The sequence below is a fragment of the Melanotaenia boesemani genome, chromosome 8 (assembly GCF_017639745.1).
Source record: "Melanotaenia boesemani isolate fMelBoe1 chromosome 8, fMelBoe1.pri, whole genome shotgun sequence".
Classification (NCBI taxonomy): Eukaryota; Metazoa; Chordata; class Actinopteri; order Atheriniformes; family Melanotaeniidae; genus Melanotaenia; species Melanotaenia boesemani.
In genome coordinates, this window is record NC_055689.1 from 14,560,243 (window position 1) to 14,579,395 (window position 19,153).

The 19,153-nt window shown below is 39.9% G+C and overlaps 1 protein-coding gene across 3 annotated transcripts in view; it reads right to left on the reverse strand.

Annotated features, from left to right (window-relative positions):
* The window catches only part of epha4b (eph receptor A4b), an 82,158-nt gene extending 64,739 nt beyond the window's left edge, over positions 1-17,419 (reverse strand). For 2 of the 3 annotated variants that reach the window (XM_041992864.1, XM_041992863.1), the window contains exons 1-2: positions 17,243-17,419; positions 2,976-3,040 (exon numbers count right to left, since the gene is read on the reverse strand). In XM_041992864.1, the coding sequence (XP_041848798.1) occupies positions 2,976-3,040; positions 17,243-17,357 (180 nt within the window). In that variant the 5' untranslated portion in view covers positions 17,358-17,419. Of the gene's footprint in view, positions 1-2,286; positions 2,356-2,441; positions 2,534-2,975; positions 3,041-17,242 lie in introns of those variants that run through there. The other variant, XM_041992865.1, reaches the window with a different exon arrangement.
* Between the last annotated feature and the right edge of the window lie 1,734 nt (positions 17,420-19,153).

Below are 19,153 nucleotides of genomic sequence, written 5' to 3' on the forward strand. Positions count from 1 at the left end.
ACTGTAAAGATTTAGGAAGTTTTCCTAATGGTTTCTGCAAGTAACATCAGAAATCCAGTCTAACCCTTCAAGAAATTCATACACCTATCCTTGGTGTAACAACAAGTTAATGGTTTAGCACGACTCTGAGGGATTAACCTGGAGCCCGTATTACGAAGTGTGATTAACATACCCCGGATATCTCTCTGTTATCTGAGTTGACTTATCCAGACATTCAGGATCTGGGTAAGCAGTACTACGAAGCTGGTTATCAACAGACATTATTCTTCAGAAATATTAAGAATTCAAACACATCATCCAGGCCAAAAGCAACACTGTTGCTGCAGCAAAAGCCAGGAAAGGCAGAAAACTGCAGACTCTGTTAATATGTCAGTTCATGAGATTATACAGTATTAATTCATTGGATAATATAAACGGACAGTAGTCTGCACATTCAGTTTCACTTTATTGCGGCCCAAACTTTATAGCTTCCTCAGTGTCTTTCCTTTCTTTTATATTTTCCGTTCAGTTCATTTGAGGCTCAGCACCCCCATGTGAGCTTGTTTTGTGTTGGAATATTAATTCCTCACCATGATGGCATGAGTAGCTGTGCGATACATGACTTCATAGTTTTGAAGCTATGGCATGTGCGACCATTATTATTAACTTCGTTATTTCAGACTCAACCCTAGTAAAGCTAAGCGGATATGGGAACAAGTCAAGATCAAGAACAAAAACGTGCTTCAAAGCAGTCAGTGACAAGACTTTCTTCTTCATAAAAAGGATGCATCTATCCCTAAAAACAATTTCTCTCCTAAGTGCGCCTCTCATGATCCGTTCACCAAAGTGGACAGAATGTTCTAAGAACGGGCAGGCAATTTTTCAAGATAACTGATTGGTCAGGAGGTGGTGCTGCGATACTCGTTGATCTCTTATCCAGAACATAACCTGCTCCACAGCAGCTTAGGTTACCATGGTGACTTATCCCAGAAAGAAGTGAACTAGCGTTGTAGTACGGAAAACCCCGGGTTAACCTCGAAGTTACCTCGATAAGAAAATAAATCCAGCTTTGTAGTACAGGCCTCTGGACTAAACCATACCATGGAAAACATACAAACAAAAAACAGACATAAAAAATGTAAAACTTCTTTAGCCCAGCAGACCAGACCAAACAGCACACAACGATGTGTTCAGATGTTGATTTAACTTGTGCAAAACTGAATGGGTTCAAAAACAACATATTAAAGTGAGGCATTATCGATGTTCTGATGCTTGTTTGTTTTGTCGTTCATTCATTATCTACCGCTTAGTCCATTGCGGGTAAGCTGGAGCCTATCCCAGCATTTTAACAGGTGAGAAGCAGGGTACACCCTGGACAGGTCAGCAGTTCATCACAGGGCCAAACCCAGGTAGGGACAAACAACCATTCACACACACACACTCACTCCAATTAACCTAACATGCATGTACATAGACAGGGAGAACATGCAAACTCCACACAGAAAGGCCACCACCCCCCCGGTTCAAACTTCCCCCCCAGCCAAGGCTCAAACCAACAGCCTTCTTGCTGTGAGGCTGCGGTGCTAACCACCACACCACCGTGCAGCCTGTTTTGTCCTGTCCTTTTAAAAGAAAATGTATTGAGACTTCACAGTGTGTTTCCTTTGTGGAAAACACTGAAATGAAGGTGTCAGTTATATATAAAAACAATTATATATGTCATTTTAATTTTCACAGACTGTACAAGCCCAGTAATGTAGGAATCTAGGAGAAGAAAAATGGCCAAATAAGAAGAGCAATAACTGCAAAGATTTAACCAGTTCACAAAATGGATTTTTTTGTTTGTTTAAAAAAAAGCAGCTAGTGAAATTAGGAAAATTAAAGGTATGCTCTGTACTTTTATGTTCAACAAAATCTTGTTGCTGTTAAAAAGGATCTATTTATGGTCCTTTACTTGGCTATTGAATTTTACTGGCTGTTGAGATTTATAATAAAGAAAGTTTATTACTTTACTTTGCAGGTAACACATTTCTTTGACAGTAAACTAACAACACGCGTGCTTTTTTGGCCTCCCCAACCTGTATTTTCAGTAATCCTGCCTTGTCTACTCTGGTTTTTAAAAATTTCGATTGAAGCTCTTTGTCTTACCACAGATGGAACATATTTTGCTCTTATATAAGGACCTCAAAGAAAGAAAGAAAGAAAGAAAAAACATCTACAATATGACCACACAATTGGAGCATTTCATTTAGGTGAACTTGATACCCTTGATTGCTTAAGAAAACAACCTTGCTTAGCTTCACTCACTTCAGCTTCCTCTCTGCTGCACAAAACCATGAAACCGCGTGTGGCATCCTGCAATTTAACACACTGATGCTGAATAGTGAAGGGGAAGAGAGAAAGAAGTGTGACTCAAGAGGAAATAGAATTAATTCAGCACCATTCAACAGCTCCTGCACTACAGTGACATACAGATCCCGCTCTGTTGAAAGCACTTTGTCGCTCCTCCTCTCTATGCTCTCCCCCTCTTCCTCTCCTCACTTCTCTGTTGACATTTTCTGATTCATGGTGGCTGCACTCCAGACTCCCTTGGTCCCTGTACCTGAAAAAAGGCTTGTTACGCAACCCATGCTCGCCCCCCCAAGTGCACATGCAAATACCTCCTCTTACGTAAGAATATTTACTCCCCCCACCTTGTCCCTTCAATCCATCCCAAAAATCGTAACCCATAGTAAATGGAGGCTCTAGTGCCACCACATTTTCAGCACAGCAGAAATGATTTGTAAATTCCCCCTGCAGACTCCAGATTTAGCAAGGAGTGCTTAAGAACCCAGTGTTCTCTAAAACACACGCTCCAAAGCTGCAGCTAACTCCATGAAAACACAGACTGCTAGTTATGATTATATGCATACTTTCAGTGTCAACTCCATGGATGATAGGTGTTTGTTTTGGGTATGTAAGGGTGCATGGGTGTGTGTTGTGCTGCACATACTCACCCCCTCATTAGGGTAAGCCTCCCAGCCAAGGTCGGCCAAAGCTGACATGGAGTCCAGCAAAGTAACTGCAACAACATGACAAGATACATACACATTATTGTGTGTTGTTTCAATCCTCATTTTCCCACACAGATTTGGTGCGGTGAGTTTGTGTCTTTCTTATATTGCATAACATCATGTATCATAAACCTTCCACATACAGTAAAATCTTACAAGATGTTCTCATAATTTATACAAGTTTTTTTTCCTGCGTTGGGCACGTATCTGCTGTGGAATTACAAGTAATGCTAAACCTGTCATTTTAACTTTAAGATCCCTATGGTTGTGATGCTACAGCTTTAGGAGAAACAAAATTAGTTAGTGAAACTGCCTAACAAAGAGACTGTTAAACTTCACCTTCTACATTAAGACATTTCATTTAAAACCTCTTTTCTGACTGCATCACAGCCTTTTATATTGTAAAAACAATGAACGGTTTTGCTTATCAAGGCACTTTTCTTACAGTCATTGAAGTACTATTATCCTATGTCAAGTAGCAGGCATGGTTTAAGATTTTTCTGCAGGTATTTAGATTTTTTTCATTCAGCTTGAAATTCTTTGTGAATGCCGACAGTTTTGTGGAGCATTGCTGTAACAGCAGACTGCCATCAAGGACAACTTGCAATAGTAGAATAAATACACAATATATTGCACATGTTGTTCCCAGAGTGTGATCTCCATGTGACGGGAGGAAGTGGAGAGAGGTTGCAGGGAGGTGAGAATGAAAAATGAGGAGAAGAAGTGGCAGGATGACCACAGGGAGGCATAATGAAAACCTGCTCAAATTCTGGAGGGAAGTTCTCTACCCGAATCTGTGTGTCACTTGTTAGTGCATGTGTACATAGGTGTGTGGCTTGGCTCACTCAGGTCCTAATCAAGCCCTCAACACTGCTGACCATCAATATTTAATCAGCATCCATCTGCAGAGACTGCTGCTTCTCTTTTTTTTCTTCTTCTCTGTCTCTTAGCCACACAGATTGTGGGTCTTCTAGGTTATCTTTCCTCTGCTAAAATGTTTGAGCCATTACTTAAAATCCACAGAACCCCAGCTGCTGACCTAACGCAATTTAAACTCACTCCATCAGTTTAACCCATTAAGGCCCAACCCATGAAAAAATGGTAAGAAAAGTCCAATTTTTTAAATATGAGGTCTTTATTTGGCCCTTTAACAAAATGTAACAAAAAATGTACATTTTCTGGGAGGGATATCTACCATTTATTACCATGTGATACATTAAAATCATATAATGTGGTTCTCCGCTTCTGGGTATCTATTAGGGGACAGAAGACAAGTATCAGATTGTGTTCAGCAGGATTTTGAGCAAAGTTTATACCATAAATTGAAGCAAAATGTCTCAGAAATTGTATGTAACATATATGTCACGTCAGGCTCTTATGGGTTAAAGCAGCGTACTTTCTATATTCACTCATATTTTTATAAGTTAGCAGCAGTGATCTGAAAAAAAGTATTAAGCAGTCCTGTAATGTTTTCTCTTCTGAATGTAAATGAGCCTAATCACACAACTGAAGAGGATGAAAAGTGTCTGCTTACAACTTGCTGGTAGGTATAACAAATGAGCTCTTTTCTTATCTTTCCTTCTCTTTCTCCTTCTCTTGCAGTCATCCTGCTCATCAGCTCTACCTTTCTCCCAGCCCTTCTCCTCAGCTCAGCACACAGTGACAGCAGGGAGGGCAGCCATGCTGAGTTACTGACAGTGTGTATATATGTGCTTTGTGCGCATGCAAAGGCACTTATACTATATCTGTATGTGTCTGCACGCACTTGCACAAAGCAGTGTATGAGTCAGAAAACATCCTGCAAGAAAATCATGCACAAAGGTATAATAAAGCAAAGAGAGAGGCTGCACAGTGGAGCCAAGCTGAGAGAGAGAGAGAGAGGGAAACAGAGAGATCTATTAAATGAGAGGAATGAGACAGAAACAGCAGAGGGGAGGTGCTGTGCAGCAAAAGGTCAGAGTAGGCCTCCACTCCATGCGCCTATTCAGACGAACTGAAGACCATTTAGACTCAGTCCATGGGCTTTTGAGTGGCAGACAAAAATGGAACATAATAGTATAATAATATATGATTTCAGGACTCAACAGAGACGCACATACAATGTTTTTCATATGCAATGATATCGCAGAGCACAGATAAAAGCTTCTTATTGACAAGGTTCACTAAATTGTGTTTCAGATTTACCAAATTCGAACTGATATCTTCTATTATTCAGCATTGCGTGCAGTTTGATGCTTTCAGAGACAGAATGAATCAGTACACCTTTGATTACTTTAAAAGGCCATGTCACCCAAATTACATAAAACATAAGAGAGAAAACATGAAATATTCAGTAACTAAAGTTTTAAAGTCCCTTTTTTGTAATGATTTTAAATGAAAATTAATTTTAGTGCAGCAATTTTGCAAACAGAAATTCCTAATAATGTGTTCAGTGGAATATGTCAGTGTTTAGTCCTGTCTCAGCAGGAAGGCTAACTGTAGCACTAAATGGAACTCACTAATATTGTTGACTACACCTGTGGTCTAAATGTTATTACATGTTAAAATGTTTGCTGTGAAAAACATTTGTATGGTTCACACCTGAGGAAGCAACAGGCGTGTCAGAGGAGGATACAGCTACAACTATCTCCGAAAGAAGTTTAGCCTTTGCTAGCTAATTAGCAAGCTAACTATGACTGTGTTATTGTGAAACTCTAAAACCTACCCAAGCCTAATGTCCCCTCTGTCATTGTCCTTTTTCATTACTTCTTTGTAAATTTATGACAAATTTCATTAACCATTGTTTCAAGAAACATTTTCAGCTGCAACAAAAGTTGTGTGCCCTTGGTAAAGAAAAACACCTTTTGTTGAGCTCTGCACATGATAAGTGCACCTTCACCCCTGAGCTCCACTTCACCTACTGCATAGTATCTATGGTCTGAGAAGTGATGCCAATACAGAAACCAATTAAATAACCATTCTTTCTAATGGCCAGGAGAGGGAAACTACTCTAGTCAAGAACATTTTCCTGATGAACTGATGGTGAAACTGCTGCTCTTCATTACAGCATGGTGTGCATTTGGTTAATAATGGTGACATTTAGAGCAAAATGAAGGATAAATCAGGCTGCTGTTGTCAGCAGGGTTACATAATACAGGTTTCAACTGAGGACTGCATAGTGCCAAAAAAGAAAATAAGGCAGCAACAGACTGCAAAACAGAAGTTCACATGCCATTTGGTGATGCCACTACTTATTTACAGTGACATTTTAATTATATAGTTTATAGGCAGGAGTTTTTCAGCCATTCTGTGTTTTTGGTATTGTGTGGGGCCATTGACTCTGTAATATTCTGTTATGATGCAATGCAAGTGTAAGAGAGTAGTTACAAAAATAGTATGAACTCTTATAAGTCTCGATAAGCATATATTTGAAAATGAGTAGTCAGGGCCTGTCAAGGGAAACAACTGAAGGAGATGAGCTGCTCACTTTTCATAAACCCTTTTCAGCATTTTCCCTGCAAGTTTCAGGGTGGTGTAAAGCAGTCAATTGGCTGTTGAGCTACTTTTTAAGCCACGAAAAGCATTTGGAGATAAAAATGTCAATATTAATGCCAACACAGTTTCATCTCAGTACAGTGTTATAACTTATTCTACAACTCAAATATGTTTAATTATGCAAAGCTTCAATGCACAAACATGAGAAAGGTATCAATCTTCTCATCTGATTCTCAGTAGAAAGAAAGCTAAAGCTTTTTTTTATTATTACATGAAACTTACGTTACACCATCATATTGTCACAACGGTATGCAGACAAATCTCAGGTAAAACCTTAGAAAACTAAAACTCTGCATGGCTGTATCTCCGAGGAAAGTTAAAAGGTGACTTTTTAGAAATTCTGCACACAGTGAGTTTCATCTCATTAACTGCAAACATATCCTAGCATTGTCTTCTAAGCTAAAGTGGTACTGAAGTCATTACAGATTCTAAAGCCATTTTGCAGCCCACGGGGAGAACGCACGCACTCACACACACACATATAAACCTACACATCGGCACTTTTTCTCTTCTCTTAACACCTATTGTCAATACCACTTTTCACTTATAATCAATGACTGGACTCATCAATAATGTATTAGCTATGGCTTCCTGTCTGCTGACACAGCCACTTTGCATGTAACCAGTGTGTATGTGTGTTCAAAGATGAGAAGAAAACTGACAAAAGAGTGAAAATACATACTTCTTTTTTCAATATAACATAACAGAACAAACTATGTGTGTGTCCAAGTCTAGATGCTCTCATTCCTTCTCTTTCTTACCTGCTTTTTTCCTCAAAGTAATATGCTAAACTGTGCGTGTGAAATCAAAGCCTGTGGAATAAAAACACAAAGCTCATCACACAGTCACACAGACGAGGCCCGCATTTGATGCAATGACCCTCCCTCAAACAAAGATTCAGATTCACACAGAAAATTTCCACATCAGTGGGCAGCTAAAACATATCACACCCACTGTGGATCATTTCCCAAATGTTGACAGTTTGAGATGTTAAAACAAGAATGAAAGACAAGACAAGACAAACATCACCTTTATTTTCTCTGCCGTTTGTTAGAGAAAATGCACCGTCAGGTCCGTGGACATGCACATGTGACCTGATTACTGTGGAGGCTTTTTGGGTAAAAAAAAAGACAAGCTGTCTCAATGATTGCCAGCACCAAACTGTGAGGTTTATATTCTGAGAGTGAAAAGTGAGGAGGAGGTGAGGGTGGACAGTGTGAATTTGGGAATAAGAAATTCCTCTGCAAAAGCTTTAAAATTCTGAACTGTGAAGTAGAGAAAATGCTGAACATTTTTTTTGTCTCTTTGTCTTCTCATCTCTCCTTCTGTGTCTATTTTTCTTCTCACTTGTGCTTCCTCCCTCTAGGGTGTCTGTGTCTCCCTGCCTTCTTCTCTCTTTCTTGCTCCTCCTCTGCCTGCTTATATCTCTCTACCACTCTCTCACTGGCCAGCATCCACTGCTTCAGCTGGGCTGCGAGAAGCTGTGATCCACCTGCCAAAAAATCAAACAGCGCTGCCAACAGCCAGACTGGCGCACAAAGAGGCCAGGATGCTTAAACACACAAAAGTGACACGCACACACACACCTCAAGCCTGTGCCAGTGCAGCAACGACAAAGACTGAACAATAGGACCACCACACAGAACCAGCAGCGAGTCCAATATGCGACTACATAATGAGTTCATTAGATCTTTTCATCTCACACACATTAACGGTAAGGAGAAATGGGCAGACCTGGAAGTTATTGTAGAGCCTTGCTGACACCACATTCAACATGCTGGTGCCTCATTGTTTTCCCTTTAAATGGAAAACTCTGATTATTCCTTCTTCGCTAAAAAGTTGGGTTTCTTTCTGCAAGAAAATGCTGAGTACAATTTTGGATAATCACTGTCCTCTTGAGAAAAACCAGTTAAAAAGAAAAAAGTGGAGGAAAATGCAAATAAGGTGATGGAACATTCGTCTGAGATAAATCACTGCACAGCGGTGGCTGTTTTGCAAATAAATTGAACTTCTTGCCATTTTTTGAATCTCTTTTAAATCTGATTTTCATGTCTTTGTTTTCTTCCAACAATAAACACCAGTGAATTAAAGTGCTGTCATTATTTTTCAAAAAATAGGGGGAAAAAATTATTCTCATAAAATAAAATTGGCTGTAGAACCCAGGTTTACAACTCTCTCATATCTACAACATAACGTGATTAGAGCTGAAGCTGCTTGGACCACCATGTTTCAACACTACAGCACATAATATTTAATTAAATGGTCTAACATGACATTTAACTATGACTCCCACAAATCCAGTCATTTGAAAATCTATTATTTGTGCCACTTATGTCAGGTGAAAGCTACAGATAAAATTTCTGGGAAAAGTAAAAACAAAGGATCAGACATTTAGACCTCTTTACACCACAAGTTGACTAAATTTCCTTGTATTACAACATAAAACTAAAGTTTATAGTTAATAAAAGTTCATAAAATACACAATACAACTTCTCTTGTGGGGCAGATTTACTTGCAGCACGCGCATATACTTTTAATATGTCAGTATTAGTCCCACCACATACTGGACACTCCACTGAGAGTTCAGTTCAGCTGGTGAGATAGTTGTCAGGGCAACAAATGAGCGGATGGAGAGTGGGATGAAGGAGTGGGAGGACTTGAGCTCTGAACTTTAGGAATAAACGGGCACCCCACCAAGACTGCAACAGTCGCTGACTTCTCATCAGTCCACTCTCCACTCATCCAAAAACCACCAGAGGCTCTCAGTCAGTCCTCCATTTTTCTCCCTCTATTATCTCCACACTCTCATCCTTTCTTGATGTCATTTTATTGAAGCTGTGTGTTAGTCTATATCCTTCTTATCGCCAGTAACTTTTGCTTTCTGTGATTTATTGTCATTATCAGGCATCATTTTCCCCTCTTTGATTAGATGTGCATGGTTTAAATACAAAATTGAATCATTCATCAATGGGTTTAGATGAATATATTCTAGTTTTATTCATGTTAAGCACCTCACATGCATGGGGGGGGTAGATGTCTTATAAAAAACGAGGACATAGATAAATGAAAATCTCTATTATCTAACGCACAGGAACATAACATCAATAAGAATTCATTGTATATTGTAATGACTTGCTTTTTCTTTGATTCTAAAGTTAATTTAAACCTTAAAGTTATTTTCTCCTTTCACACATGGATCGATTGAGTTCTGAATGAAAAGTTTTGATCAGCTTTTTCAGTCAATATCCTGTGTCATTTTTAGTATGAGGGATGTGTTCTCTTGATGCAGCCATGCCCAATTCATTTTTCTGTAAGATATTTTTTTGGGGCGGTGGTAGAATCCAGCATGATTTCAGAGGCTAAATGTTATTATTCTTTGAGTGTGATCGCCGTCTGCAAAGTGAATCCATCTATGAATAATTCAACAGATTTAAATTAAATTCTAATCCCAATTCTTCTTTGATTCCCTTCCATTTCCTCCCCATTTTTACAAGCCATTCCCTATCTTAGGTTGATCCATTACACTTCAACAAGCATAGATTTAAATTGCGCTTTGAAATGGACTAAATTATGATAATTAAAGTCAATTATATTGAGAATCGTGCCAGGTAATCATACATATAATTATTTACATGAGTAATAGACAGGAGCAGATCACTGAGGGTAAAAGCTGAATGTGCAAAACAAATAAAATTCAATTAACTTTTACCATGCATGCTTAAGTTGCAGACAGGTTTTTAAACACATCACTTATTTGACATACAGCACACAAATAAAATGATAAAAACTGCGCTCAGGGAATAATAACAATTATTTGTCCTTAAGTTAAAAAACAAAGTGTTTAAAGTTTGATTTAATTGGATGATATGCCCTTGTTTGACTTTATACAGAAAGTTAACATAAGAAAGTAAACTACGTAAGAAAGTTTGAAAAAACACCACCTTTTAAATGACAATGTAAAACTCGCATTAAAACCTTTGAGCTTCTTTTATCTGAATTTTATTATTGAAGGATCAGAAAAAGATAGAGCTTATCAGAAATATGGAATAACTGATATATTATTTACAGTATATGTTGAAATGAATCATCTTACACCAGATCTAGAAATATATACAGTAGTCAGCCACAACGATGACACCAGTGACAGGTGATGAGAATAGCACAGGTCATCTAGTGGAAATGCAGTGTTGTACTGAGAAACATTCATTGTATTTAAAGAGATGTTGCTGTGACACCCATCTGAAGCAGACCGAGCAAAGCCCTCTCGGCAACAGCAACCCTCATCAGCAATCCCCAACAGGACAATGCACACCTTTTATACAGCTAAAAATACAAGAAACTATTAAAGAAACACAACCAGCCTCCAATCTCCCAAGATCCCCATCAGACTGATCATCTGTGGAAAACCCCAGAACAAGACAGATCAGTGAAGCAGTGAAAAAAAGATTTGCGACAAACCTAAAAGAAACAAGAAGTGAAGCATACTGCGTGACCTTTAAAGGCAATATAAAACTGTTTATGGAAAAAAGAATTGATAGACATGATGAACTGTAGATCACTGAGCGTGCGCTTTTGGACCTCCATTGTAGCAGAATGCATATTAGCCTACTGTGCTGTTTCACATAAACTGACAGTACACGCAGTACTGAAAAGATGATATGCTGACAGACAATGGCAGGAGCACTGCACTAGTTTGTTGCTTGAAGAGGCTCTGGAGTGTGTGTGTGTGTGTGTGTGTGTGTGTGGGTAATGGTTTGTCTGTACATGCTGGTTGAATGCTTACAGTGTTGAACTATGACACCCAGTCAGATCGGGACACTTGGTTTTTTTTTTTTTTTTTTGTAAGAAGCTTCCTTCACCAGCATGTCCACAACTCATCAAGGGCAAGTCGCACCAAACAAACTCAAAAACACATAAAAATAATGATGTTCATAAACATAATGCACACAAGCACACACACACACAAACGCAACCTTGGCAAATCAGAAGTACCTTGCAGTAAAAGACACAGACACATATCCCTCTAACCACACAAGCTGGTCAGTTAATGACTGAACTGAAACAGCTATTGAGAGCTGAGTGAACAGAATGACCAGCGGTATGAAGGTTTAAAGCTAATTGTGCAGGAATGTCTTTAAAGGCTTTGAATGAGCTTTCTCTCTGTTGCTGACCTTTTTGTGCTCTTTTCTTTAGACATTCCCCCTGATGAGACAACAGCTGACACACATGTGCACACACATGCATGGCTGTCACACAGTGGTTGGTCACAGAAGGGTAAATTGGTCTGGAGTCTCAGTGAGCCATGGTGGAGGCAGCTAAGTAATTGCATGTTGGATGAAAATGCATGTAGACCAGGTTGTACTGCTGATGTGCACATCAGGGGAAAAATCTCACCATTTCTGACTCATAATGTGTCCAAAAAGCTGCAAAAACACTCTAAACACCACCAGTTTTTAATATAATCTGCCACTTTTGCGCTACAGTCTTTTTTTAGTTAAATGATCAACGTTGTCAGTGTAGCCGTGTATTTGCACAGCCCCCATAACACAAGTCAAACCTGCAACAAACACCAGAAAAACAGGAGGTAACAAGCACATTTAGTTCAGACAAAAACGTTCATGACAAGGAGTAAATGGAGAGGCAGTGAGCGCAAAAGAAGAAGAATGCATGTTTTCAGGTGGTGGATGGACTGTGGTCAAGGCTCACTGATCAGTGATTTGACCAGTGGTTAAGGGCTTGTTCAGAGGGGGGAAGGGTTCAGGAAACGTGCCAGTGGTAAAGTGGTGAGAGGCTATGTATGCTGAAATCTAGCTACATCCTTCAAATGTCGCACACTGACGAAGGCCTCCTTTGACATTAATGATCTTGGCATCTGACGGGAATCATTCAACCTTAGAAACCATTCAGCTGCAATTGTAGCTGGTTAAGACCCACCCTTGTTCACCCGCATGAGGAAAACTATCAGTGTATGGAAAACTAACTGGAAAATAAAAAAGAACAATGTCTTGTTTTAAAAAGAAAGGGGGGAATATTAAAAATATATAAATGCCCATGTACTCGTGTCTAAAGCCACATGGAAACAAAGTGGATTCTCACCATCTGCAGCAACTGAGATCCACCTCTGTGATGATGACACAACATTTCCTTGATTGGAGGAAGCCTTCACTGACCCACAAACTGTGTGGTACATTTTTTCATTCTTAAATCCTCAAATGCTTAATATTGCTCAGAATCCTGTGGTTATCTTTACTTTGAAGCGGTGAACTGACAGATAAAAATGGTTTGCAAAAGTTATGAGAAGAAGAAATTATTCCTTCTAACATTTCTGTGAAATGTAGTAAAGGTTGATTCCTCCTGGACTGGAAACTCATTTATACGCACAATTTTTCTCTATGTAAGTTTCAGATCTGGAATAAAACTGTATATGAATGGGTGAAGAGAGGTAGCCTGTTTGATATTGATTCTAGCGAGACGTTTATGCATAATAGATTTGACATTGACAAAAAAAAAGTGTTTTTCAACTCTGAGGGTGTAACTAAAACACATGTCTTTGCTTCTAACTTGATAAGAAAAACATTTTTTCTAATCTTTTCAAGTCTGAATGTTTGAAATGGATTCTCAATCATCCACTGCAGAAGAGAGCAACATCTAATTTCAGGTTGTATTGGATAATTGATTCATGAGTGTCAGAGTCATGTTTCTGATCTTGAATGAGTTTTAGCTGATGTAAGAAAGCAGAGAAATTTATAACAGCTAAACAAGCCTTAGTTATTGTGTTTTATATTTAAATTCAGGCTGTAGAAATGAAGTCAAGTCTTTGAGGGTCATGTTGATTTTATCCTCTTAAATTACTTTCTTTTTACCCCTCCAGCTATGTGATTTGTTATGATTGTGTAGAAAGAAATAAAAAAGAAAGCATCTCTGTAAAAGCGCTGCTGCAGTCTGTCTTCCCACAAGATCAGCCGCTGTTATGATCTTGGTAGAAAACTGCGTCCGACTCGACGGCAGTCTTTTTACACTCCATCTCTTATGTCGGTGGCAGCTCTCGTCAGCCAGTGTTACACAAGAGAAAGAGTAGGATCAAAACACAACAGTGAAGAAAAACAAATAAACAGAATATGATGCTAAATTTTTTACCACACAAAGGTTTGGTGGGTGTAGGTAGGGATGGTGAGTTGTTTATTTCATTTTAAACTGCATGTTGGTCTTTTTTCTTCTTGTCCTTCTCACATTTGATTTACCCACACCCTCTACACCCTCTGCACACTCCAAACCAGACACACACATGCACGTACACAAGCATTGTGAGCGAATCCATGATGAGGTGAAGCCCTCGTGGCAAAATCATTTTCTGTCACTGACTTGTATTTATAACATAATCTATCAGTGAGCCTCCAGAATATGTGACACTGTTCTCTGACCACCAAACTGCCCCGAGGCCATACATTAAGATAAGATGACTGTAGGTGGGTGGGTGTGCTTGTGAATACACATCCAGTTTTCCTTGTGAATGTAGATATAGAGGCTTCATGTCATTACAAAAAGCATACAGTGGCAGCTTGTTCCCACTCTGCTGGTCTATCTGAGGTCAGAGAAAGATGAAGAGAAAGAAGAGGAGAGGAAGATGAATGGTGAAAGCAACCAAGGAGAAAGAGATGGAGGCCAAGAGGGAGGCTGATAGAAAACAGAGAAGGGCAGATATAAAAGAAGGGATTAAAGAGAATTTGGAGAAGCGGTAAAAAAAAGAAAAACAGGAGGGTGCTCGCTTGCTGCTTCTCTCTGCTGCTTTCTGATGAGAACAGAGATCTATATCCTCCTCGGTCCAAGGTCATAGTTGTTACATGGGAGCAGAGCAATCTCTTGGCCTTACACACACACGCTTATTGAGGTATGGCTCTGCCGATAACTACAAGCAGCCATTATAGATTAAAGCAATTAGATCAGATGAAACCTTTGACCCAACATTATACCACAGTATGAATCATAAGTGTGTGTGTGTGTGTGTGTCTAAATAGAGGGCGTGCTTTACATATAGCATGCTTGCATCTGCACTAAAACTGCTAACCCTCATGTTAACCTCAAGAAGCAAAACAGTAATTTTCACCATGCACCCTGAGGCCAGTTCAATGAAAAGCTGTGGGGTCACTTTTTTTTCTGCGTTGTCTTTCCCCACCCTCCTGTCTTTAATTTAGTTGTGTATCGATTTGTGAAGCAAGAATATGCAATTAAATCCTTTATTTTCTTCTGATTAGTATACTCTCATCAGCATTCACTTTTGTTGGGAGGAAGCGCAGAGCTCTTAATTTTCTATGATTGAGGAAATAAATTTAGCAAGAAATCGGGGGGGGACTGCAAGGTCACAACAAATAGATAAGACATTAGTACACTGTGTGGTACACTGTGTAAGAGAGGATAGGGATGAAGACAGTCAGACTAAAAGGGAAAACCTGTGAGCATCCACCCTGGTATTACATCAGTGTGCCCTCAGGGTCCAGACAGAGAGTGTGTTGGGCTCCCTCTGCTGGTGAACTACCACTTACCCACTAATCCTCTTATTACTGTTCATTACAAACACTATTAAGAGCACTTCAAAGCACATTTTCTCACAACTTATTAATGAATGATTTCCTACTATGTCTTATTTTTCCCATTCAGGGGCACTGAAAGCATAACTTTCTAACAGTGCTGTCAAAGTGACTGGTTCTGCCAGTCCACCTTCATTTTTAGACTTTCTTTGTAAATGCCAACAATTTTGAAGCAAATCGATAGCTCTAACTCTGAAATAATTTTTTATGACAGCTCACCAGTGTTTTCCTGATAACAATATCGAGCTCTATCAAAGGCCATATGTTGTAATTCGCCTTTTAATACAACTTTGCCTCTGCTTAGACAGACTCAGAGGGAGGATTTCCTGGAATAACACGGCAGCTGAGATGCGGGGGTGGACAATATGCACACACACAGGCAAACACAAGGTACACACACATACACATACACACTGGCACAAAGAAGCGCAATCCCTCAGCTAAGCATGTGGTCGCAGCAGGATAACTGGCTGGCCGAACGGTAAAAGCAGAGCACAAAGTGGCTGACAAAAATGGCTTCATTGAATTACTGTCCCGCTGGACACACACCCCCTCCCACACACGCACCACTATACAAATAGAAAATGGGCAGTGGGCTTAAAAGGTGTCAATTAGGCCAATAGTGTAAAACAGCATGAGCTGACCAGAGGATGAAAGACTAAAAAAGTTACACTTAGATGGTTAGACACACACTGGCTAGTGCATCCTTTAAAAAAGTGCTTATTAGTGATAAAACCCTTTTGACCTATTAGTCAACTCACAAACTCTCAAGCTGAATATCCACACACACACACATATAAACATTCAAAACAGCTCACATGTCCCTGTGTGTTTATCTGAATCAACAGGAGTTTCCTTTGGGTTCCAGTTGGTTTCATCATTCATGCTCATGTCAATGAATATTTCAGCAGTGTGTTAGTGTCTCCCTCACATGCATTGTCTCGTGCCGTTAAAACACTCCTCCTCCTTCACTCTGTCTCGCTACCTGTCTATCCTCCGGAGTCTTTGTTCAGCATGCACTCCTCTGATCTGTGGCAAACATTCAGCACAATGTATGTACACACAGCTTATACTGTTAAGTCAGCCATAGACAGGAAAGCCCATTTTTACCAAAGTGGGGCCTGTCACTGTGGGATGTGAATCATTTGACTGTTAAATCAAACCTATGTGAGCAGGCAGTTGAGGCTTCTAATGTGTGCAACTGTGACTGAGAAAAGACAAGTGATGGAAGCTTTGCTGCGCTTCAGATCATGACTGACTGGAGCTTTCTGAATGAAATAATTCACCTGTATCATCTCCGGTCAGACTGCCTGACAGCCAGCACAGTATATTCTTATCACTTTTAATCAAATAACTCTCACTCTTTTTTTAAAACAACTTGAGCACTGGATCCTGCACCTCTTCATGTAGTGCAACTTCAACTTCCCATTAAAGAGTACAGCACCCATGTTTCAGGCTACCAAGCAGTCAGGAGTAGTTAGTAAGTAAATGCATTGACTAATTTCAGGCTGTGCATCGATGTTAATATAATAACTGAGAGAGGCTCAGCAGCAGCGTGTGACAAATTTAATGTAATTGCTGCTCCTCATTTGCAGACTGAAGCAATGGACTATAGTCCGCAGGAGTATAAAAAAAGGCAGCAACATTTATTAGTGTGTAATAACGATCATATCTATAATTAAGATAAATTTAGACAGATATGCCAATGTTGTTTTGGTATAATCATTATAAGTTAGGCCACTTTAGAAAAGGAAAAACAGCGCACTGATTTATAACACGTGAAGACGGTGTCAGAAAGTGAAATGTCGACCTCAGCCCGCTCTATCTGTCTCTGTGTGTATATAATACAATTTTAATGTCAGTATGCTCGGAAAAGGAAAACGTGACGAACAGTCTTTGCCTCTCTCTCCGCTTTTCTTTATGCATGATTCATAACCGAGCCGAGCACTTAACGGGAGTCTGCGCCGCTGCGCTCCGCTCCTTCCCCCGGCCAGTGGAACCGCGGGATGAGGGAGCTCCCCATCCGCGGACACACGGCGCACAGCCAAGTTACCTAAGGTGCTTAGCCTACAACCCCGCCAGCACACCCACCTTCATTCTCCGGGTAATTCCGCAAGGCTCTGCACGGCGACAACGCGTAGAAAAGAAGTAGGGAGGACAGGAGGGAAAAGGATGGATAGATCCACAGGACGCGTGGTGGTGCCATTTTCAGGCTGCGCTGCGCCCTCGCTGCATCCCTGTTGGCGGTGTCGAGTCGGTGAGCGCAGCCTTGCGATTGAGGCGAAAAGAAGAGAGCAGAAGAGAGGAGAGAGAGGAGGAGACGCTGGGAAGGAGGGTCCACAGTCAGCAGAGTCCTGTCAATCAGCCGCCTTGCTCTGAAGTGATGCAGAGGCCTGTGGAGCTTAGCCAGTGTGGCTGCAAAACTACACAGCTGAGCCACTGATTTATCCTGATGTTGACTTTTTTTGCAGCTCATACCAGGCTGAAAGCAGTGCACAGACTTTCAATAAAATATTGCAACCTCTTCTACTGGATTCGATTATTTCAGTACTTACCTTCTAAATAAATATGCTGGAGACAAAAAAGGTGAGTCACTGTATTCATTATATCATAATGTAGGTCAAGTTAACTTTTCCAAAAACAATAAGAAAATGAACCAAATATGTGATTTTCATCCTAAGAACAAACAACAACACAAAGAAACAAACATACAAATTTTGAAAAAAAAAATAAAAAATTAACATTTAGCCAAGCACAATGCAGTTTCACAAAACACAGTACAGCAAAGCAGTAAAGTTATCTCTTTAAAAAACATGTCAGAAAGAAAAATAAACATTCTTTTTTTTTGCTGTGTTATATGTTACAGTGCTGTGCTTCTGTATTATAACTTATATAAATTCATACCAGATCCAGGGGTGATGGGTTGTCTTGATTATTCTGCAGGGAAAATGGCCACACTGAACCAGAGCCCCAGAACTAAACAGAAAAAAAAAAACAACAACAGCAACAACAGCAACAAAGCCAGCGGCCTCATTACTGATCCAGCAGTTGGGATCTGCAGGGTAACACCAGGATGAACACCATCTCCATCTTCCACCTCACTGTAGAAAATACTGTCAATTATTTTGATAAGTGACATGACACATGGCAATTACTGCCCCAGGATGCCTCGCTCTTCTCTGTCCTTGCCAGATGTTGATACTGTTCCTTTTGGATGCCAACAGCAGCAGACAACGCTGACATGCACAACAGATTTTAAATCCGACACTTTATGGAGATTTATTCAGCACATATTACATGTGTGCGTGGGCTGAGTTGCCTGTGTGTGCAGTGTTTTTTGTAAATGTGGCTTTTGGTATGTCTCAAGCAGGCTGTCTTTAAACATGAATAAATGATGTGTGGAGCTTGTCTTATGAAATGTGTGAAGAGGAGCTGAGAGTGTGCAAGGTCAACCTTTCAGTCTTCTACGTATCTAACATGACTGGCAGACAGAGCTCATAGGGGTGAATCCCACGCCCCTGACGTAGAAAAAAACACAGCTTTAGAGGGTCATTCAACCTCTCAAGGATATGTGGACATGTTTATGCTTACATACAGAATATAAGTGATAATATCAATAAACATAACCCACGATAAGTCTAAAAAGTAGTGACCATTTCTGGGGATGTGGCATAGTTTACTGTAATTGTGTCAACTGTGCCATAAATTGTAAAAGAACATCTCATATCCCATCTGGCAATTTTTTCCTGTGAATGCCCATTGAGAAAAATGAAAGAATGCATAAAGATCCCACAGGTCACCTGATGCATTGGGGTTTTTTCTTTTACCCCCCTTGCAGCCACCAGGCAAATGTGATGTAACCACACCATGATTTATGGCAAGATCGTGACCACAATTATATTTGCCACGAGTAACGTTCTTCTATCACGCTTCTGTCCCAAATGAGGCTCCTGAAAGAGCCATAAACCTGTCAAACATATTGTGATTTATGCCGAAATTCTG